The 22740-nt window shown below is 47.3% G+C and overlaps 1 protein-coding gene across 1 annotated transcript in view; it reads left to right on the top strand.

The window, feature by feature from the left end:
* The first annotated feature begins 2429 nt into the window (after window positions 1–2429).
* Window positions 2430–22740, top strand: part of LOC119961100 (zinc finger protein 91-like) — a 53031-nt gene continuing 32720 nt past the window's right edge. The window contains exons 1-2 of the mRNA XM_038788576.1: window positions 2430–3757; window positions 5714–6529. Coding sequence (XP_038644504.1) covers window positions 5823–6529 — 707 coding nt within the window. The 5' untranslated portion in view covers window positions 2430–3757; window positions 5714–5822. The remainder of the gene's footprint in view (window positions 3758–5713; window positions 6530–22740) is intronic.

The raw sequence follows: 22740 nt of genomic DNA, 5'->3' as shown, positions 1-22740 counted from the left end.
ATGAGTTAAGGGGCTCTTTAGGGGGGGTTAAAAGACAGCTGAGGAATGTTTGTGACCGTGTTTGAGGGGCTGTTTGTTGCAGGGGAGTGGGGGTGAAAAAGCGGAAAAATCTGTACAGACTGTACAGTTGATTGTTGGGAAGTATGTTTAAGGAGTGTTTGTTCGCTGTAAACTGTTTTGATACATGTTTGTAATAAAATACATTTAAAAAACGTGGAAGTCCATGAAGTTGAGGGCAAATTATTGACATGGTTAGGAAATTGTTTAGCTGACAGGCGAACGAGGGTGAGGATAATTGGTAAGTATTCTAATTGGTATGATGTGACTCGTGGTGTATCACAGGGATCTGTGAGGGGCCTCAATTATTCACACTATTCATTAATGACTTGAATGATGACATAGAAAGATGAATCCAAATTTACTGGTGGTACAAAGTTAGGTGACATTGTCGACAGTCCAGATGATTGCATAAAATTGCAAGGAGATAGTGACAGACTTGGGAAATGTGCAAAAGTGTGGCAGATTGAATTTAATGTCAGCAAGTTTCAGGTTACCCATTTTGGACCGAAAAGGATAGAGCAGAGTACTTTCTAAATGGATAGAAATTACATACAATTTGTGTCCAAATAGACTTGGGGTTAAGGTGCACAGATCCTTAAAATGCTATGAACAAATGTAGAAAATGATCAAAACGCTAATGGAATGCTAGCCTTTATATCTAGAGGATATCAGTACAGAGACACATAGCTTATGATGCAACTATACAACACCCTGTTTAGACCCCACTTGGAATACTGTGAGCAGTTCTGGGCACCACACCTCAGGAAGGATATATTAGCGTTGAAGGGATTGCAACATATGTTTACAATAATGATAACTGGACTACAGAGGTTAAGTTACAGGAGAGATTACACAAATTAGGCCTATTTTACATGAATTTAGAAAGTTAAGGGGTGATCTGATCGAAGTATTCAAGATACTAATAGGGAAAGACCGAGTAGATAAAAATAAAATAATTATACTGCTGGGCAATTAGAAAACTAGGGGGCAGAGTCTAACGATTCAGGTGAGACAGTTCAGGAGAGGTGTTTGGAAACACCTCTTCACTCAAAGGTTCATGGTAGCACAGTGGGTAGCACTGTTGCTTCACAGCTCCAGGGTCTTGGGTTCGATTCCCGGGCTTGGGTTACTGTCTATGTGGAGTCTGCACATTCTCCCTCTGTACGCATGGGTTTCTTCCTGGTGCTCCGGTTTCCTCCCACAAGTCCCAAAAGACGTGCTGTTAGGTCATTTGGACATTCTGAATTCTCCCTCTGTTTACCCAAACAGGCGCCGGAATGTGACGACTCGGGGCTTTTCACAATAACTTCATGATAGTGTTAATGTAAGCCTACTTGTGACAATAAAGATTATTAAATTAAGTTAGGTTGGTAGAGGTTTGGAACTCTGTCGCACAAAAAGCAGTTGAAGCTAGAACAGTTGTTAATTTTAAATCTGAGATAGATAGATTTTTGTTAAGCAAAGATATTCAGGGATATTGACAAAAGGCAGGTGTATGGAATTAGGCCACAGATCAACCGTGATCTCATTAAATGGGGGGACAGGCGTGAGGGGATGAATGGCCTACTCTTATACTTGTGACCTTTCAAAGATCTAGAACAGACATGATGGGCCAAATAGTTTCCATCTGTACGATATCATTCTACAAGTGAATATTCAGTATCATAGACAGAGAGAGGAATCACTGACTGTGTGATTGGAGCTAGCCAGAGTCAGCACCATCAGTAGAGGAGAGAGAGAGGGAAACACATAAAAGCCTTAAAACCTCTGCTCTTCTTGGATGCAAAAGAGAACTTTCAGAAATCATAGAATTTACAGTTCAGATGGAGACTATTCATCCCAGGGAGTCTGCACTGGCCGTTGTACTCTTTCCACACACCCAACTTAAGCTCACGCGAAAGGGAAACTGCTGGAAAATCTCAGCACGTCTGGCAGCATCTGCAGGGAGAGAAAAGAGCTAACATTTAGAGTCCGATGACTCTTTGTCAAAGCTGACGACTCCACCCTATCTCCGCAGCACCACCTAATCTTTTGGACACCAAGGGGAAATTTAGCCCCATATGGAACATAGCAGATCACCAATTCACAATTTGAGATTTTTAAACTAATTTCTCTCAATTGGTAACAAAGTTTTTGTTGTATTAAATGTTTGAGCTTTCAATGGTGCGGTTAGTAGACTCGATGGGCAGAGTCTGCACTGTAAATTCTATGACTCTATGAGTACCCAACATTTCCCGCGACTCTGAATGTGCCCTAGTCCCGCAACAGGAGCCAGTGCGCAGGCGCATTGCTGTACCTGGAGCATGCGCAGTATCACTTTTCTGGGAGCCCTGCCAGTGCGGGAACGGTTTATTTTTCTGCAGGTGTGAGTCGGGGCGGAGAGAGGAATGGAGCCGGGTACCGCGGGTGGGGCGGAAGCGGAGGTTTTATAAACACCGGGTGCAGGTCCCAAGACCGGAATAGGATCCGGCAGGTCGCATGTTTGCAGCTGTGGAGCTTTTATCGGGGATCAGGCCCAGTTCCGCCGCCGCCATCGTCATCCAGCGGGTAGCAGAGCGCATGCGCGGACATCCTGCTGCCAATGGAGAGAATCAGAATCCCGGCAGAAGGAGCCATTCGGCCCATCCAGTCTGCACCCTACCTGGGAAAGAACAGCCTACCTACCCCCACACCCTATACCCATAACCCCACTTAATCATTTGGACACTAAGAGCAAATTTAGCATGGCCAACCCTGTTAAACTGCACATCTTTGGTCTGGCAGAGCTTTAGGGTTCCAGTGACCAGGAGAGAAATGTTTGTCTCATTGAGAAAGGTACAGGTTAAAGGCCGCTATCTTTAGAGGAGGGAGGTTCTGTAGGGCACCTGTGCGGCCATCCCAATAACAGAAGGATAAGATCAGAATTTGAAGCAGAAAGAGGCCACTTGGACAATCAAGGCTGCTCTGCCATTCAGTAAACTCATGGCTCATCTGATCATTGTCTTAACTCCATTTTCCCCTGCCCCATCCTCCCTAACATTTTGTCTGCCTTGTAGGTAAAAATGTACAGAACACAACCTTTAATATACTCAATGGCCCAGCCTCCTCTGCTCGCTGGGGGAGAGAATTCCACCGGCTACTGGTCCTCTGAAATAATTAATTGCTCCTCATCAAACTGTCCCTGCAATTCTTGATTCACTATTGAGAGGAAACATCTTTTCAGGACTTACCCTGCCAACCTCCCTCAGAATCTTATATATGCTTCAGTAAGATAATGTCTCATTTATCTATTCTAAATGGCAATGAGTATATGTGTAACCTGCCCAACTTTTCCTCATAAAACAAATCCCTTCATGTGAGGAATCAACTCAGTGAATCTTGCCCAACCTGCTTCCAACGTCAGCAGATCCCAGTTTACGTAATCCAATGCTAGGATACAGGAGGAGGGAATGTTATGAATTTATATACTGGATTGACTGATGGATTTTGGAAACTTGTTTTACAGGGGGTTAGAAGAGGAGGATTTTCACATAGCAATCTGAAGTCAGAAAAAATGTGTATCTCTTAATTTCTAACCACAAATGACAATTATAATCTCTTTTTATAGTTAGGAGCTTTGAAGATTGTGATTTCCTCTAATTCCAGTGCTTCTGATATCTTTCCAGCTGCAGGTCCAGCAGGAGGTTTTAAATTTGAAAATGGTGAAATTGTTCCAGAGGTGAGTATTATTGAGCATTCATAATTTAGAGTTTTCAGTGTTGTGCTTTGTTATCTGTGCTCTAGTTCCAGGGCTCTGGGGCAGGTTTGGCTCCTTTACTGTGGATCTGAATCCATGTTCACCCATTACTCTGTTTCAGCTTTGCTCTCCCTGAACACATCTCTGCCATTGTTTAACTTCTTCCTCTAATAGTGGGTTTATTTTAACCATGTTTGGTATTTTACTGTGATGTGGGTGGATATTGCGTGTGAACGTTGGTCTTTAGGCTCCAGGAGAGCTCCTTTTTCCACAGAATCATTTAAACATTACAGTGCAGGTGAAGGCCATTCAGCCCATCATGCCCATGCTTTTTGCAAGAACTAATCAGCCCCTCCCGCTCCTCTGCTCTTTCCTCCTATCCCTGCAGCGTGTTTTCTTTCCAGGGTCTTGTACATAGAACATAGAACAGTACAGCACAGAACAGGCCCTTCGGCCCTCGATGTTGTGCCGAGCCATGATCACCCTACTCAAACCCACGTATCCACCCTATACCCGTAACCCAACAACCCCCCCTAACCTTACTTTTTAGGACACTACGGGCAATTTAGCATGGCCAATCCACCTAACCCGCACATCTTTGGACTGTGGGAGGAACCCAGAGCACCCGGAGGAAACCCACGCACACACGGGGAGGACGTGCAGACTCCGCACAGACAGTGACCCAAGCCGGGAATCAAACCTGGGACCCTGGAGCTGTGAAGCGATTGTGCTATCCACAATGCTACCGTGCATTTGTTTTGTTGTTTCAGTTTGGCTAGAGTGGAGATGGAGGAGAAGCTTCTGGGTTTTACCCTGAGGAATTTGACCCCAGTTTGGAGCAATGATTTCAGATTAAAAATTGTCAAGGGAGTAGATTCCAAGGGAGATTGGGTTGCTAAACTGACATTTAGAAACAAGTTTTTCTGGAGGTGATTTTGATCTATTTTTATGTACATATTTTGTCAAATTTATTCTTGGGATTTGGGTGTCACCAACAAGACCAGCAGCAAATATTGCCAATCCCCAGTTATCTGTGGAGAAGATGATGTTTTGCTTTCTTCAACCACCGCAGTCCGTGTTGTGAAAGGACTCAAACAATGTTATTAGATAAGGAGTTAGAGGATTTACACCCAGCCATGATGCAGCAATGCCAAAAATGCCCAAGTCAGTGTCAATGATTTGTAGTTATATACGTTTAACATATTAACATTTTCAAAGACATTTCACAGAAATGGCAGAAAGCAGCATTTGACACTGAGCCACATGACGGGATATTAGAGCCGGTGACCGAAAGCTTGGTCAAAGAAGATTTTCAGGATTTTCAATGAGGTTCCGAAATGGAGAGATTTAAGGAGGAAATTCCTGAGGCCCAGGGAACTGAAACAACAGCCAGCAGTGCTGGTGTGATTGAAATGTGGAATGCTCATGATGCTGCAATGAGATGTGCACAGATATCTCGCAGAGTTGTGTGACTGGAGGAGATTTCAGAGAGAGGGATGGTCACTCCCAGAGATACATGGTCGGAAGCCCAGTTTGGGGTCAAAGATGGCAACCGTGTTGTGAAGCTGGTTCAGCTTCAGACAGTTGCTGGAGAGAGGGATGGAGTCAGTGGTTTAGAGAGTGGAATTGGTATCAGGATCACTGTATATTATGTGTATCTTCATGTATGAATCTCTCTCTATATATCACTCTCTATCTCTCTTCACCCCTAGTGTCCAAACTCTTGTACAGTCTCTGCCCGGGTGGCAGGTTCCCTTCGCTGAGGACATCACTGAACCAGTTGGGTTTTTATGACAATCCAGCAGTTTTCATGGTCACTTTTTCCCAGTGCCGGACCCACAAATGACCAGATTGATTCAGCTCAATTTCACAACCTGCCTTTGTGTTCTTGTGGGTTCTCTCTCACTCCCTATTTAATGTTTTAAATCAATTTCACAGGCTGTTACAAGGGGAGAGTTTGCAGTCAGAAAACGAAAACCAAACATCACATCAGGATCAGACGGAGTTGCCTAATTTATCATAACCTGAATATGATCGGATTTTAAACATGGAAGAAAAAAGCACCGTTCACAGTGAAGAGAAACCGTACAAGTGTTCTGTGTGTGGGCGAGGCTTCAGCCAATCATCAAGCCTCTTGAGACACAAGTGCAGTCACAACAAGGAGAAGTTGTCGAAATGTGGGGACTTTGGGAAAGGATTCACTCATTCATCCGCCCTACAGAATCACCAGCGAGTTCACACTGGGGAAAGACCGTTCATCTGCTCCAAGTGTGGAAAGGCATTCACTCAGTCCAGCAGCCTGCGTTTACACAAACTCACTCACACTGGGGAGAGACCTTTCATCTGCTCAGAGTGTGGGAAGGGATTCACTCGATCATCAAACTTGCGAATACACCAGCAGGGTCACACTGACGAGAGGCCTTTTAAATGCTCAGACTGTGGGAAGTGCTATAAAAGTTCTGGACAATTGATGTCCCATCAACGTGTTCACAGTGATGAGAGACCATTCAGGTGCTCTCGCTGTGGGACTGGGTTCAGACGATCAACAAACCTGACTGTACACCAACGTGTTCACACTGGGGAGAGACCATTCACCTGCTCCGTGTGTGGGAAGGGATTCATTGATTTATCCACCCTTTTGAAACACAAGCGCTTGCACACTGGAGAGAGGCCATTCACCTGCCCTGAGTGTGGGAAGGGATTCACTCAGTCAGCCAACCTGCTGAGGCACCAGCAGATTCACACTGGAGAGAGGTCATTCACCTGCTCTGATTGTGGGAAAGGATTCATTGAGTTATCCAATCTGCTGAGCCACCAGCAGGTTCACAAGTAACTACTGTGATTTGATTTTGCTGTTACACAGATCCAGGACTGAACCATGTTTACTGGGATCTGTTTTTGTTCTTCTTCCTCTTTCCCCCTCTCCTGTCAATCACACATTCCTCTCCCAATCCCCCTGTATTTCTGTCTGAGTACGCCGCACCTTTCCATCTGATCTTCAACATTTCTCTTCTTCCTCCTGACAGTCCCATGTCCATCATTTGCCTCACATTTCCTCCTTCTCTCTCCACAGTAGATATCCAGACCATTTCAATCCCTTCTTGGCTACAGTCTTCAACCAGTTATTGTTCCTCTCTTCTTGATTTAATCCAAGTTCCTGCACGATATAACAAGGCCAGTCTCACAGTTGTCTTATTGATTCTTCCTTTTCAGTTTCAATGACAATTTTCTGTCACATAACATTCCGTCGCACTTCTTCCAATTGCTCCAACCAGAGCTCATCTGATTCTTCATTTCCAAACTTCCATCTTCTCTCAGATACTAGAAGCTACTCACTTTCTCCAAATCTTCACCCATAATCTTTACACCTTCACTCTGATCCCCTTCCCTAATCCCAGTGTCAGCTACACCTTCACTCTGATCCCCTTCCCTAATCCCATTGTCAGCTACACCTTCACTCTGATCCCCTTCCCTAATCCCAGTGTCAGCTACACCTTCACTCTGATCCCCTTCCCTAATCCCAGTGTCAGCTACACCTTCATTCTGATCCCCTTCCCAGTGTCAGCCCATAAATTGGGTCTTTGGTTCATTGATGACTTTGAGGAGGGTTGCATGGTGGCACAGTAGTTAGCTCTGCTGCCTCACAGTGCCAGGACCTGATTCAATTCCGGTCTTGGATAAATGTCTGTGCGTAGTTTGCACGTTCTCCCTATGTCTGCGTGGGTTTCCTCCGGGTGCACTGGTTCCCTCCAACAGTCAAACCACGTGCAGGTTAGGTGGATTGGCCACGATCGGCGCGTGGGGTTATGGGGATAGGGTGGGTGAGTGGACCTCGGTAGTTTGCTCTTTCAGAGGGTGCTTGCAGTCTCGATGGGCTGAATGGCCTCTTTTTGCACTGTAGTCATTCTGTGATTCTAAATCTGTCATCCTTATCTGGTCTGTTCAACCATTTCTCTCTCCACAGATGCTGCCAAACCTGCTGGTTTTCTGTTTTCATTTCCGATTTCCAGCATCCGCAGTATTTTGTTTTTATTAAATACACTCGTTTTGTTACATTGCCGTTCCCGATATTTCTCTGTCATTTGTCTCAAAACGTACCTTTGGAATCTGTTTCTATTGATGTTAATAAACTCGATCCCAATCATTGTGTTAATATTCTGAATAAAAATCAAATAAATCAGCTTTGTCTTGAATAGCCAGTGTCAATCATTTTAATATCTCTAAGGCAAGTTAGTTCCTTTATCCTCTCCTTCATCCTCAGCAGGTGTGAGGAGCTGATGGAGCTTCTTTGTGACTAAGATTGAGACAATCTGATCAGCTGTCTCTGCTGCTTCCCTCCCTTCCACTAGCCCAGCAGTTCAAAATTGCTCTGAAGATCTGCTCAGCCCTGGCCCTAAACTGTCGTCTTTCTTTTGTTTCTCTCCATGTCCCCCCCAGACCTCATCGTGTCCCCGAGACCCACCGTCCATTCGATTCACTCTTTCCCACTAAACTGACAATCACCCAGAGAGTTCTGGCGGAGCGCAACTTAATGGAGAATGGAAGATGGAAATCAGTCAGGAGGGCATTGGAATAGCTGAACCTGGAAGTAACAAAGAGACGGGAATTTCAGCAGTAAATGGGCTGATGCAGGATGGACTAATTGTCTTACAGAGGTGAAAAGAGGTCATCTCAGTGATGGAGAGGATATGGAGTCAGTAGCTCAGCTCAAGGTTAAAGAAGAAATGAAGTTTGCAATTGGTCTGGTTCAGACTGCGGGCAGGGAGGAGGATGGTGTCAGTGAGACGAACAGATGTTTATGGAGTGGGGAGGTGCTGGGTGGAGCACGGGGGTGGAGTTCATGGGTCTGAGTAATAATCCACCTCCTGGGCCACACTTTACAGAACACAGAATTAATCCATCTCTGCATCACCGCATAAGAAGTAAGAGCAGGAGTAGGCAATTCAGCCCCTCGAGCCGACTACGCCATTCGATCTGATCATGGCTGATCTCCTCTCGGACTCCACTCATCTTTCCTGCCCATTCTCCACAACCCTTTGACCCATAGGGGCTGGTTTAGCTCACAAGGCTAAATCGCTGGCTTTTAAAGCAGGCCAGCAGCCCGGTTCGATTCCCGTACCAGCCTCCCCGGACAGGCGCCGGAATGTGGCGACTAGGGGCTTTTCACAGTAACTTCATTGAAGCCTACTCGTGACAATAAGTGATTTTCATTTCATTTCATTACGTATTTAAAAACCTGTCTATTTTCTCTTTAAATTTACTCAAAGTCCCGGATCCACTTCACTCCTGGGTAGTGAATTCTGCAGATTCACGGCCCTTTGAGAGAAATAATATCTCCTCATATTTGTTTTAAATCTGCTCCCCCTTATCCTCAAACTATGACCTCTAGTTCTAGATTGCCCCACAAGATTCTACTTTGTCAATACATTTTTCATCTTATATACCTCAATTAGATATCCTCTCATTCTTCCAAACTGGACAGAGTATAGACCTAAGCTGCTCAATCTCTGGTCATAAAACAAACTCATATCGGGAATCAATCTAGTGAACCTCCTCTGAACTTCCTCTAATGCAACTACATCCCTCCTCAAATAAGGGCACCAACCTGTACACAGGACTTCACGTGTGTCTCACCAATGCCTTGTACAGTTGCAGCAACACGTCCCTACTTTTATACTCTTTAGCTATAAAGGACAAAATTCCATTGGCCTTCCTTATTACCTGCTGTACCTGCATAGCTAGTTTTCTGAGATTAGGATTAGATCACAGAAACATTCAAACCAATCTCAGTGTATTGACAAAATTCTTGCTCGCTAATCAAGCTTTCAATGACAATGTTACAATCCATAATTTTCCACATGGATAGAATGTGTCCCATTAATGACCAGAGGAGCCCAGTGTGATTCCTTGGCATGTTCAGTACAATAGAACATAGAACACTACAGCGCAGTACGGGCCCTTCGGCCCTTGATGTTGCGCCGACCTGTGAAACCATCTGAAGCCTATCTGACCTACACTATTCCATTTTCATCCATATGTCTATCCAGTGACCACTTAAATGCCCTTAAAGTTGGCGAGTCTACTACTATTGCAGGCAGGGCGTTCCACACCCCTGCTACTCTCTGAGTAAAGAAACTGCCTCTGACATCTGTCCTATATCTATCACCCCTCAATTTAAAGCTATGTCCCCTCGTGTTGGTCATCACCATCCGAGGAAAAAGACTCTCACTGTCCACCCTATCTAACCCTCTGACTATCTTATATGTCTCTATTAAGTCACCTCTCAGCCTTCTCCTCTCTAACGAAAACAACCTCAATTCCCTGAGCCTTTCCTCGTAAGACCTTCCCTCCATACCAGGCAACATCCTAGTAAATCTCCTCTGAACCCTTTCCAAAGCTTCCACATCCTTCCTATAATGTGGTGACCAGAACTGCACGCAGTACGCCAGGTGCGGCCGCACCAGAGTGGTGGATGGGGAACATGCTGATCAGGAGCTGGGAAGAGATTGCATTGAATTAAATAGAATTCCCCTTTGAGGAGGAGAGCTGACTGGTGGAGATTTAACCTGAGGATTGCCACATCTCAGGCAAGGAGTAAGGTTGAGAAGGCCTTTGTGAATATCCTCAGCTGATATGGGAATTGAACCCATGCTGTTGTCCTTGCTCTATCATGAACCAGCCGTCTAACCAACTGAGCTAAACAGAGAATATTGAGTCTAGAAATAGACCATTTGGTTTCACTAATCTGGACTGGTGATTATAGTTCTCAAATCTCTTTCCAATCCATCTCCCTCATCTCAGCCTTTCAACTTACCTTTCTATTTTCTTTTCTCTCATGTAATCATCTAATTTCCTTTTTAAAACATTTAAATGATTTCACCTAAACCACTTCCTGTGGTGTTGAATTTCACATTCTAACAGCTCTCTTGAGTAAAGGCATTTTTCCTTCTTTCCATCTTGGATTTATTACTTGCTAATTTGTCTATCTGGCACTAGTTTTTGATTTACCCCCAAGTGGAAATATTGGCTTCACAGCTACCCAATCCCATTAATAATTTTTAAAACCTCTATCAGATTCCCTCAAAGCCTCTTTTCCGAAGAAGGAATCCCAAACCTGTTCAATCTTCCACAATAACTTCAAACCTCAGCTTTGCTATTATCCGTACAAATTTGATAGTTTTGCTTCTGGCAACAATTGCACTGATCCTTGTTTATCAGAATTTGTTTACCCTTTTCCAACCTGAAATTGGTGAGGGAGAGGGGGGTGAATGACACAGAATTTGCATTGGGGGAGGACCCAGGTATTTGCCTTTGGACACGATCTCTCCTAGGATGCTCAGACAATGATTGAAGCTCTCAATGGCGAGACACTTACCCAGACCCCCCGCTCTGCGGAAAGTCCCCTATCAGTGAGTGTAGGAGACCAGTGCACAGGTGCAGTGTGGGTGTGTGCTCTGAGCGTGCTCAGTGTCAGTCATGGTGAGACAGGAGGAGCGGACGGTTCGGGAAGAGATTGTGAGCACAGGGTAGGAATGGAAACCGTGGCTGCACTGGGAACTTTATCAACTTCTGGGATAGGCCTGAGGCCCTGAATAAGAGGCCGCAGGCCCCGTGTTTACCGCGGTGACAGGCCCAGGGGGAGCGGGCTCACTGGCCATCATCTTGCAAGTGGCAGTCGGGCGGATCAGGGAAAGGGAATTGGTTATTCGACCCCTCGAGCTTGCTGCACCATTCAGTAAGACCATGGCTGATCTGATTGTGGCCACAACACCACATTCCCACCTACCCCAATTACATTTCACCCTCTTGCTCATCAAGAATCTATCCACCTCTTCCTTAAATATATTCAATATCTCTGCTCTCTGGGAAGAGAGTTCCATAAATTCATGACCTTCTGAGACAAAAACATTCTCCTCATCTCCATTCCAAATGGGAGGCCCCTTATTATTAAACTCTGTCCTTTAGTTCTGGTCTCTCCCACAGGGAAAACATCCTTCAACGTCCACTCCGTCAAGTCCTCTCAGGACCGTTACATATTCTGTCAGTTTACCTCTCGAACCTCTAAACTCTGGTGGCTTCAGGCCCAGCCTGTCCCACTTTTCTAACGCATTTCTATCTTTAGATCCGTACATTTGGATGACACAAAGATTAGCCAGGTGGTTAACAGTGAGGTTGAGTGTGTTGGGTTATAGGAAGATATAGATGGGATGGTCAAAATGGTAAAAATTGGCAGATGGAATTTAACCTGGAATACACATTGGAAGGAGTAATATGACAAGGAAGTATTCAGTGAATGGCCTGACACTGGGAAGTTCCGAGACACAAAGGGACTTTGACGTGTTTGTTTAGATATCACCGAAGGCTGAAGGGCAGGTTAATAGGCTGGTGATAATGGCAGATGGGACACTTGCTTTTATCAGTCGAGGCATAGATTACAAAAGCAGGGAGGCCATGTTGGAGTTGTATAGAACTTTGGTGAAGCCACAGCTGGAGTACTGTGTGCAATTCTGGTCGCCACATTATAGGAAGGATGTGATTGCATTGGAGGGGGTGCAGAGGTGATTCACAAGATGTTGCCTGGGATGGAACATGTGAGTTAGGAAGAGAGGTTGGATCGGCTTGGATTGTTTTCGCTGGAGCAGAGACGACTGAGAGGCAACCTGATCGAGTGCACAAGTTTATGAGGGGCATGGACAGAGTGGGTAGGGAATAGCTGTTCCCCTCAGTTGAAGGGTCAGTTACGAGAAGTCATACGTTCAAGATGAGGGGCAGGAGGTTTAGGGTGTATTTGAGGAAAAGCTTTTTTACCCAGAGGATGGTGACGGTCTGGAATGCACTGCCTGGGAGGGTGGGAGAGGGGGGTTGTGTCACATCCTTTATAAAGTACCCTGTAAATTAAATTGGCAAAATATGTAATTTGAACTATGGAAATCTAGAATAACTTGAGATTTAAAAAAAGTAAGGGATAAGACCCACAATGGGATAACAGCAGCAGCTTGTCTGAAATACAGAGAACTTCACAGGCATTAAAGATCACAGCTAGGGCAACACATCCTGTTTTTACAAGTTAAAAAGACATTCGATCAATTTAAATTCTTAAGTTATATAAAAAGGAACAGTAATTCACAATTCCTTAGAAGTGCATTATTTTACTGAACAGTTAAAAAAGGAACAACCAGGATCTTAAGTTTAAATTAGGGAATAAATGTGAGGCATGAAACCTTGCTGACGCCAGTTAAAAATGAGACAACTGCTTTCCAGATAAAGAAACGCACACGGTGGTACGTTTATACCATAACTTTCACATTTTTGACGTTAAAACTTTTTAGCAAATAGCCAAGCCGGATAAGGTTAGAGTTACAGGGAGCAACCTGCCGCTGACACCAGCTGACCCTTAAAAGTGCAGAGGTGAACTGCTTCGATGAACACGAGTTCTTACCCAGTATTGAGACTGAAAAAACATCACTCGAGACAGACAAATTTAGCACCTGCCAAACAAATGCATTACACTTCCGGGGGCGGCCATGGAGGAGTAGGTCGCACATTTGATAGCTCCTGCCTGTAGTGGACGTTTGGACATTTTCTCCCATTATTTTTGGATTTTATGGGATAAATCAGTGAAGAGTGAGGCAGTAAGGAGAAACCCCCTACGGTGTATGGAGAATTGGACCAGAAGTGGCCGTGTGAGACGACAAGGACCCATAAGGGAGAAGCAAGCAGAGCTGGTAACACGGGACAGCATGGCGGAGAGCAAGGGCCGTGGGAGACGGCACAGTGGTCGACGGAGCAGCTGGTGAAGTTTTTCGAAGATTGCTCCACCAAGTTAAAGAAGGACATGCTGGACCCGATTAAGGCTTCGATTGATCAAGTGGTTCAGAATCAGGAAACCCATGGGGAGCGATCCAGGAGGTCGAAGAAACGTTGTCTGAGCACGATGAGTATATAACCGTGCTGGAAAGCAAGGTGGGGATGATGAACGGCTGCCAGAAAAGAATGAAGGAGAAGCTGGAGGACCTGGAGAATAGGTCCAGGAGGCAGAATCTCAGAATTGTTGGCCACCCTGAAGGCAGTGAGGGATCGGGTACGAGGGTCTATGTGACGGACACGTTGGAGAAGTTGATAGGGGCTGGGGTGTTCCCTCGGCCCCTGGAACTGGACAAAGCACACAGAGCCCTCGCGAGGAAGCCCAGAGCAAACGAACCGTCGAGGGCCATGGTGGTACGTTTTCACTGTTTCATGGTCCAGGAACACGTTTTGTGATGGGCCAAGAGAGAACGGAGCAGCAACTGGCAGAACTGTGAGTTGCGCATCTGTCAGGACCTGGGAGCAGATTTGGCCAAGAGGCGAGCTGGGTTCAATTGGGCAAAAACGACCCTCTTTAAGAACGGGGTGAAGTTAGGGATGCTGTACCCATCCCGTCTGTGGGTCACATATGAGGAACAGGACTTCTACTTTGAAACACAGACGAAGCATGGACCTTTATTAAAGAAATGAAGCTGGAGGCGAATTAAAAGACACTTAAGCCTTGGAGAAGAACTGTGGCAGCAATTTGTGGTGCTGGATTGTATAAATTTAAGTATCTCCATGTGAAATAATGGGCTGTGTGGATGGTTAAAGGTTGATCTGTCTTGCAGGGACCCTGTTGGAGTGGGGGTGATGGGCTTTCAATTTAGTTCTGCTTTTTGGGTGACTATTTTTCTAAAGTGACCGTTTTCTTCACTGATTTCTCTGTTGCTTGTTTACTGGGGAACGTGATGCTTTTAAAATGTTTATTCATATGTGGGGGAGAGAGCAGAGTACAATAGGGAAACAGACTGCTTGGTGCCAGGGGCGGGAGCTATCGAGTCAGCATGAGTCAGCTGACTCTTGGAAGCGCAGTGGGGGGGGGGGGGGGTGAGCAGGTGTTAAGCAGAAACTTGACTTGGGGGATTGGGTTTCTAGTGTTGTTGCTGGGGAGGGGGAGGTGAGAGGGAGGCGGGGAGCTGCTTTGCTGACGGGAGGAACTGTTACTAGAAGGCAAATGGGAGGTCGGGAACGCCGACAGCCCGAGTGGGGACTTGAGGAAGCGGAGGGCGTGAGTTCGAGGCTGGCCTAAAAAGGGTGATGGCTAGTCGGCAGGGTCCAACCCCCCCCCCCCCCCCCCCCCCCCGTCCAGGCTGATTACATGGAACGTGAGAGGACTGAATGGGCCGGTGAAGAGGGCTCATGTGTTCACGCATTTGGGGGGGGCGACTGAATGTGGACGTGGCAATGCTACAAGGAACACACCTGAAGGTTACAGACTAGACGAGATTGAGGAAGGAGTGGGTTAGCCAATTGTTCCACTCAGGAGTGGACTCAAAGACCAGGGGGGTAGCGATCTAGATCAGCAAACGAATGGCATTCGAGGCAGGAAGAAGCGTCAGACAAGAGGGGTAGGTACATAATGGTAAATGGGAAGCTGGGGGGGGGGGAGGGGGGGGGGCGGGGGGGGGGGGGATGCGAGTGGTACTTGTGAACATATATGCTCCGAATTGGGACGACGTGGAATTTATGAGGCGGGTGTTAGGTAAGATCCCAGAGTTAGTCACATAACCTGATCATGGAAGGGGACTTCAACACAGTCATTGATCCGGAATTGGAACAGTCAAAATCCAGGACAGGGAGGAGGTCGGCTGCGGCAAAGAAATTGAAGGATTTCATGGAACAGATGGAGAGAGTAGACCCCTGGAGGTTTGCACGGCCGAGGATCAAGGAGTTTTCCTTTTTTTCACATGTCCACAAGGTATACTCTCACATCGATTTTTTTTGATCTGAGCAGGGCGCTAATACCAAAGGATATTGAGTATTCGGCAATTGCAGTGTCGGATCAGGCCCCACACTGGGTGGATCTATGAGTTAGTGTGGAGAGAGGGCAACACCCGGTATTGAGACTGGACGTGGGGTTGCTAGCGGACGAAGCGATCTGTGGGCGGCTTAACAAGTCCATCCAGAACTACCTGGAAACAAATGACACGGGGGAGATCTCTGCAGCGATGGTCTGGGAAGCTTTGAAGGCAGTAGTCAGAGGGAAATTAATCTCGATACGGGCCCACAGAGAAAAGGCAGGACGGGCTGAGAGGGATAGATTAGTGGAGGAGATACTCCAGGTATACAGGGGATTCTCGGTGGCCCCGGACTGAGGGAGCGGCGGAGGTTACAGGTGGCGTTTGGGCTGTTGACCACAGGGAAAGCAGTGGAACAGTTGAGGAAGGCAAGGGAGACGATTTATGAGTACGGGGAAAAGGCAAGCAGAATGTGGCGTACCAGCTCAGGAAAAGAGAGGCGGCTAAGGAGATAGGTAACGTAAAGAGGAGAGACTATAATACTGTCCTTGACCCAGCGGGGACGAACGAGGTGTTCCAGGACTTTTACAGTCAATTATATGAGTCGGAACCCCCGGCTGGGGTGGAGGGGATGTGGCAATTTCTGGATCAGTTGAGGTTCCCGGGGGTGAAGGAGGACCTAGTGGAGGGGCTGGGAGCCCCAATTGAGATTGAGGAAATAATCAAGGGGTTGGAGGGCATGCAGTCGGGCACGACCCCGGGGCCCGACAGCTACCCAGTGGAATTCTATAAGATATTTTCAGAGATATTGAGTCCACTGCTGGTGAGGACATTTAACAAAGCAAGAGAGAAGGGTGTCCTCCCCCCCCAACAATGTCGCAGGCCACGATTTCCCTGATCCTGAAATGGGAGAAGGAGCCGGACCAGTGCAGATCATACAGGCTGATTTCTCTTCTGAATGTGGATGCCAAACTGCTGACTAAGATACTGGCCACAAGGATAGAGGAATGTGTCCCGGGGATGATAGGGGAAGACCAGACGGGATTTGTTAAGGGCAGGCAACGCAAGGCCAATGTTCACAGGCTTCTAAATGTTATTATGATGCCCTCAGAAGGAGAGGAGGCGGAGGTGGTGGTAGCGATGAATGCGGAGAAGGCTTTTGATCGGGTGGAGTGGAATTACCTGTGGGAGGCGCTGGGAAGGTTTGGGGTCGGTGAGGGCTTTATTGACTGGGTGCAGCTGCTCTATCAGGCACCAGTAGCGAGAGTGCGTATGAACCGGCTGAGGTCGGGATATTTTGAACGACACTGAGGGACGAGGCAAGGCTGCCCCTCTCCCCGTTACTGTTTGCTCTGGCCACAGAGCCATTGGCCGTGGCGTTAAGAGCCTCGAGCAACTGGAAAGGGCTGGTTCGGGGGAGGGGGGGGGGGTGGAGCATAGTCTTGCTCTGTACAGATGACCTGCTCTTGTATATTTTGGACCCGTTGGAGGAAATGGGGGGGAAGTAATGCAAATTTTGGGGGAATTTAGCAATTTGTCGGAGCATAAAATTGAACGTTTGGAAAAGCGAGTTGTTTGTAATCCAGGCAAGAGGATAGGGGACTGAGAGACCTGCTGCTTCGAATGGTAGGGAAGTGCTTTTGATATCTGGGAATCCAGGTGGCCTGGAAATGAGAGGTCCAACACAGGTTAAACCTATCCCGGTTGGTAGAACACACAGAAGGGGACTTTAAGAGATGGGACATGCTCCCGCTATTACCGGGTGGGTACAGACCATGAAAATGACGGTCCTCCCCAGATTTCTGTTGTCTTTCAGTGCCTCCCCATCTTCATCCCGAAGGCCTTTTTCAAGCGGGTGAGTAAGATTATTTTGGGCTTTGTGTGGGCGGGTAAAACCCCGCGAGTGAAGAAAGTGTTGCTGGAACGCAGTCGGGGGGAGGGTGGGTTGGCGCTGCCGAGCCTCTGCAATTACTCCTGGGCAGCTAATTTACCCACAATTTGGAAATGGGTAGTGGGAGAGGGGTCGGCATGGGAGAGGATGGAGGCGGCGTCATGTAAAGACATCAGTTTGGGAGCATTGGTAAGGGCATCTCTGCCGTTTTTGCCGGCCCAATACTCCACAAGTCCTGTGGTAGTGGCAGTTCTGAGGATCTGGTGACAATGGAGGAGATATAAGAGTGGAGGGAGCATCGGTTTGGACCCCGATTTGTAATAACCACAGGTTTGTACTGGTTCGGCTCGATGGCGGGTTCCGGAGTTGGCAGAGGTTTGTACTGGTTCGGCTCGATGGCGGGTTCCGAAGTTGGCAGAGGTTTGTACTGGTTCGGCTCGATGGCAGGTTCTGGAGTTGGCAGAGGGCAGCAATTGGAAGGATGGGGGATCTATTTATAGAAGGGAGCTTTCCCAGCTTGAAAGCTTTGGAGGATAAATTTAAATTGCCAGCAGGGAACGGTTTTAGGTATTTGCAGGTGCGGGACTTCCTGAGAAAACAGGTTCTGGCCTTTCCGCTGCGGCCACCACGGGGGATACAGGATAGAGTAGTTTCCAGTACCTGGGTGGGAGAGGGGAAGGTATCGGATATTTACCAGGAGCTTTCGGAGGCGGAGGAAACTCCGGTGGAGGAACGCAAGGGCAAGTGGGAGGACGAGGTAGGAGAAGAGATAGAGGCGGGGATATGGGCGGCTGCCCCAAGCAGGGTTAATACCTCCTCATCGTGCGCCAGGCTTCGCCTGATACAATTTAAGGTAGTCCACCGGGAGCACATGACAGCAGCTAAGATGAGTATGTTTTTCGAGGTAGAGGATAGGTGTGTGAGGTGCGCAGGAAGCCCAGCCAATCATGTCCACATGTTTTGGGCATGTCCGAAGCTTAGAGGGTTTTGGCAGGATTTTCCTGAGGCAATGTCCACGGTACTAAAAAGACAGGTGGTGCCCAGTCCGGAGGTAGCAATCTTTGGAGTGTCGGAAGATCCAGGAGTTCAGGGGGCATAAGAGGCCGACGTCTTAGCCTTTGCCTCCCTGGTAGCCCGGTGACGGATCTTGTTAATGTGGAGGGACTCGAAGCCCCCACATGTAGAGACCTGGGTTAGTGACATGACTGGGTTTCTCAGTCTCGAGAAAATAAAGTTTACCTTAAGAGGATCAATGTTGGGGTTCTCCCGGCACTGGCAGCCGTTCATTGACTTTCTCGGGGAAAATTTAAATGTCAGCAGATGCAGTATTCCAAGGGGGGGGGGGGGGGGCGGGGATGGGACGGACGGACGGAGGATTGTTGTTGTATGGTTGAGGTGCATGAAGATTGGGCTGGGGAGGGGGGAGGGGGGGATTGTTTATTTTGCCATGTTAATGTCATTGTTTATGTTACTGTTTTAAACATTTTCAAATACCTTAATAAAATATTTGTAAAAACCAAAAAACAAATGTATTACCTGTCAAGCAGAATAAGATGTTTCAAAGACTGGGAGCCCGTATTAGCTACAGTCGGCAAGGGACAGTCACATTTCAATAACGGTCATATAGAAACTAAGGCTGAGCAAAGGGCTATACAAACCCTAATAATTCAGCAGCCAGTAGAGTCAGCTCTCATAGCTGCCCTCGGTACATGGGACGGATAGAACACAGAAACCAAGCAGAACAGCGAATCCATCAGGAGAAAACCAAAAGTTAAAGAAGAAAGATTGTCAAGGCAGACCTGAAGGTCTAACAACTGACCAGGAGGATCCAAAGAAAATATCTTTTTTACCTTAATGTAAAAACAGTGATTTTATCTTTTAAAAGAAAAAATAATAAAATAACTCAAAAGTTGTAACTTGAAACAGTGAATATTACAAAGTCTACTTTACTTACTTAGCAACGCGGGACCCAGGATCGAAGCTACTAAGTGGCAAGTAGATCAGGTTTTTTTGCCCACTCACTTAACCTATTTGTAGTCCTTTGCAGAATCCTTAATTCCACTTCAGAAATTACTGTCCTACCCGTCTTGAGGCATCAGAAAACTTAGCCGCCAGACATTCAATCCCATCATCCAACACATACAGATTGTAAATGGTTCCGAGCCTAGCACTGATCTGGGTGACATTCCACTTGTCACATCTTACCCACCCCGAAATGACCCATTTATTCCGACTGGCTGCTTCCTGTTCGCTAACCAGTCCTCTATCCATGCTGATATGTTGATTCCACACCATGAGCTCATATTTTGTGTATTAACCTTTGATGTGGCAACTTGGGAAATCCTTTCTGGAAATCCATATAACGCACATCTACAGGTTCCCCTTTATTGACATCCCTTGTTACCTCCTCAGAGAACCTTGATAAATTAGTCAATCACGATTGACTCCCTGAACCCCATTTTCAAACACTGTGTTAAAAGAAAAATCAAATCTCCTCTACCCCTCTGGCTCCTTTGCCAATTACCTTAAAGCGACTCACTTTCTGTTAAAGAGCCTGTCAACCTCTCACCCACTTTCCTGAAAGTGAAAAAATTAATCAGGAAAAGTCCAACAAAGTCAAATATTTTCCTGTCACAAGTTTATTGATGAAATAGAACATGGTTTAAAAAAACTAACAGATAATTACTTGAGGATCAAAGACAACCAGAGTAACAGGATGTTCACAATGTTCTGGGTCCCAAATGGTTTCCCCTCGGCTCCTCTGTACCCTGTTCCCGTGACTGCCCACCTTGGACACGGGGGGGGCGCTGAACCCTGGGGGTCACATCACCATCAGCCCTGGTCACCCCCCCTCGCCCCGAACCCTGACTGGTTGGATGTCCAGTTCCCAGTCAGTCCTCCAGCACCTTCCTGTTTCTATTAGCGACGCCCATGGCAGTTTCCTTACTGGGGACAGGCCGTTATTCTCAGCTAAATTCAGCCCTCAGCTCCATCACCTGGCTGTCAGTGACACGAGCAATAGAGACAGAAAGGTGCCCGATGCTCAAATAGGGAAAAAACATAGAAAAAAGAGAAAAAGCACATAAATGTCCATGAACAAAGGAAAGAGTCTCAAATGTTCCGCTTGGCCCCATTGGCCCAGCAAACCGTTGAGCAGCAGTCCAGGCACATTCGGCGTTCCTCCCCACAGAAATCCTCGGGCCCTAACTCGCGTCCTTGGGGCCTCCTTTCGGGACCAGCCCCAGGTCCCTCACAAAATCCATCGCTTCTTCGGGCACGGAAAAGTAGTGGTGTTGACCCTGGTGCGTGACCCATAGCCGAGCTGGGAACAGCAGACCAAACTTCACGTGCTTCTTGAACAGCACCTCCTTGACATTCTTAAAGGCTGCTCGCCGCCGAGCCACCTCCTGGCTTAGGTCCTGATAGATGCGGAGCACACTGTTATTCCACGTGCTGCTCCTGGCGCTCTTTGCCCACTGCAGCACCCGCTCCTTGTCCACGAACCTGTGGAACCTAATCACCATCGGGCGGGGGGGTCCGCCCAGCCGCCCCTGCCTTGCCTGCACCCTGTGTGCCCCCTCCAGCTCCAGCGGTCGCGGAAAGGCTTCAGCCCCCATCAGCTGCTTCAGCAGGTCTGCTACAAACGCTGCAGCATCAGCTCCCTCCGCCCCCTCCGGGAGGCCGACCATCCTCAGATTGTTCCTGCGGACTCTATTCTCCAGCTCCTCTACTCTGTCCAGCAGTCTTCTCTGCCGCTCTTTCAGGCCGTCCACTTCTAGCGCTGCAACCGTTTGCGCATCCGCCTGCTCCTCCACCGCTTCTCCCAGCTCCTTAACTTTAACATCCTGGGCGTCCATCCTCTGGTTCAGCTGATCCACCGCTTTCTGGATTGGGTCCAAGCTGTCCCGCTTCAGCGCTTCAAAACTGGACTTCATTACCTGGAGCATGTTATCCAGCGCCAGCTGGATTGCTGAGTCCGGGTTCCGTGTGTCCGCCATCTTAGGTCCCAGGTAATTTTCTTCCGGTCCTTGTCTCTGTCCCTTTTTCTCCTTCTTCTTCTGCTTTCTGGAATCCCGCTGTTCCATATGCCGCAGCCCGCTCCTCAGCGCCTCCGCTGCCGCTTTCCTTCGCCCAGCTCCTTCAATTTGACCTCTTGGGCATCTGAAGTGGGTCCAAGCTGTCCCTCCTCAGCAACTCCAAACTTTTTCTTTTTCCCTTTGTCCTGGAGGAAGGAAGGTCCGTGGGTCCGCCATCTTAACCTGCAGGTCAGCTTCCTCCTTCTCTCTCTCTCCTTCTTCCTCACCTGCTGGCCTCCACACTTACATCCTCTGCAGCCCGCTCTCCTCCTCTGTTCCAGGCAGCCTTTCTGCCGCCTCCGTAGTCCCGCTATCGCGGGGAAACAGCTGTTCCAGCCGGCCGGAGTGAGAGCCCACCGAATGTGCGGCTCACTCGGACATCGCCGCCACCGGAAGTCGAGATTCATACAGTTAGCCAACCTGCTGACACATGAGCGAGTGCACTGATGATTTGAGTGTTTGGATTCTGTTTCTAATGCTGCTGTTAATCACACTCAACCTTGTTCATTTTGATAGTTTAAATTTGTTTCTGCTGATGTTCAATGTTATTTGGTTAGCGATGGTTGTGCTGTGATAATGTCACTGGAATAGTGATCCAGAGTCCCAGAGTAATCCTCTGTGGACATGGGTTCAAATCCCACCACAATAGCTGGTAAAATTGACATTGAGTTACTAAATCTGGAATATAAAACAGGTCTCAGTTAAGAATTATTGATTCTATTGTCAGTTCGCAGACGGGGGCTGGTAATTGAATCCAGGCAGTGGAGAGGGAGGGAGAAAACTGGGAGTGGAGGAAAGAAATGGTGCAGATGGTGAGATGGGTTTGGATTTCAGCCCAGGGAGGAGGGAGAGTGTGTGGGACGGGGATTTACAGCTTTGAGGGGAACAAGAGAGGAAAAAATGTTCCCGAGGGACTAGAATTGTCTGTTCAGAATTTCTATTTTATGAATCATTTTAATATGTTGAATGCAAGTTTATTCCTTTGAAGGTCTCCTGCTGTCCCCTCTTTTCTCCATCCTCACCTCCAACAACAAGTGTGGGAACATAAGAACTAGGAGCAGGAGTAGGCCATCTGACCCCTCGAGCCTGCTCCGCCATTCAATGAGATCATGGCTGATCTTTTGTGGACTCAGCTCCACTTTCCGGCCCGAACACCATAACCCTTAATCCCTTTTTTCTTTAAAAAACTATCTA

The sequence above is a fragment of the Scyliorhinus canicula genome, unplaced genomic scaffold (genome assembly GCF_902713615.1).
Source record: "Scyliorhinus canicula unplaced genomic scaffold, sScyCan1.1, whole genome shotgun sequence".
NCBI lineage: Eukaryota > Metazoa > Chordata > Chondrichthyes > Carcharhiniformes > Scyliorhinidae > Scyliorhinus > Scyliorhinus canicula.
The sequence above is the reverse complement of the archived record's forward strand: the minus strand, read 5'-3'. Positions and strand labels throughout refer to the sequence as shown.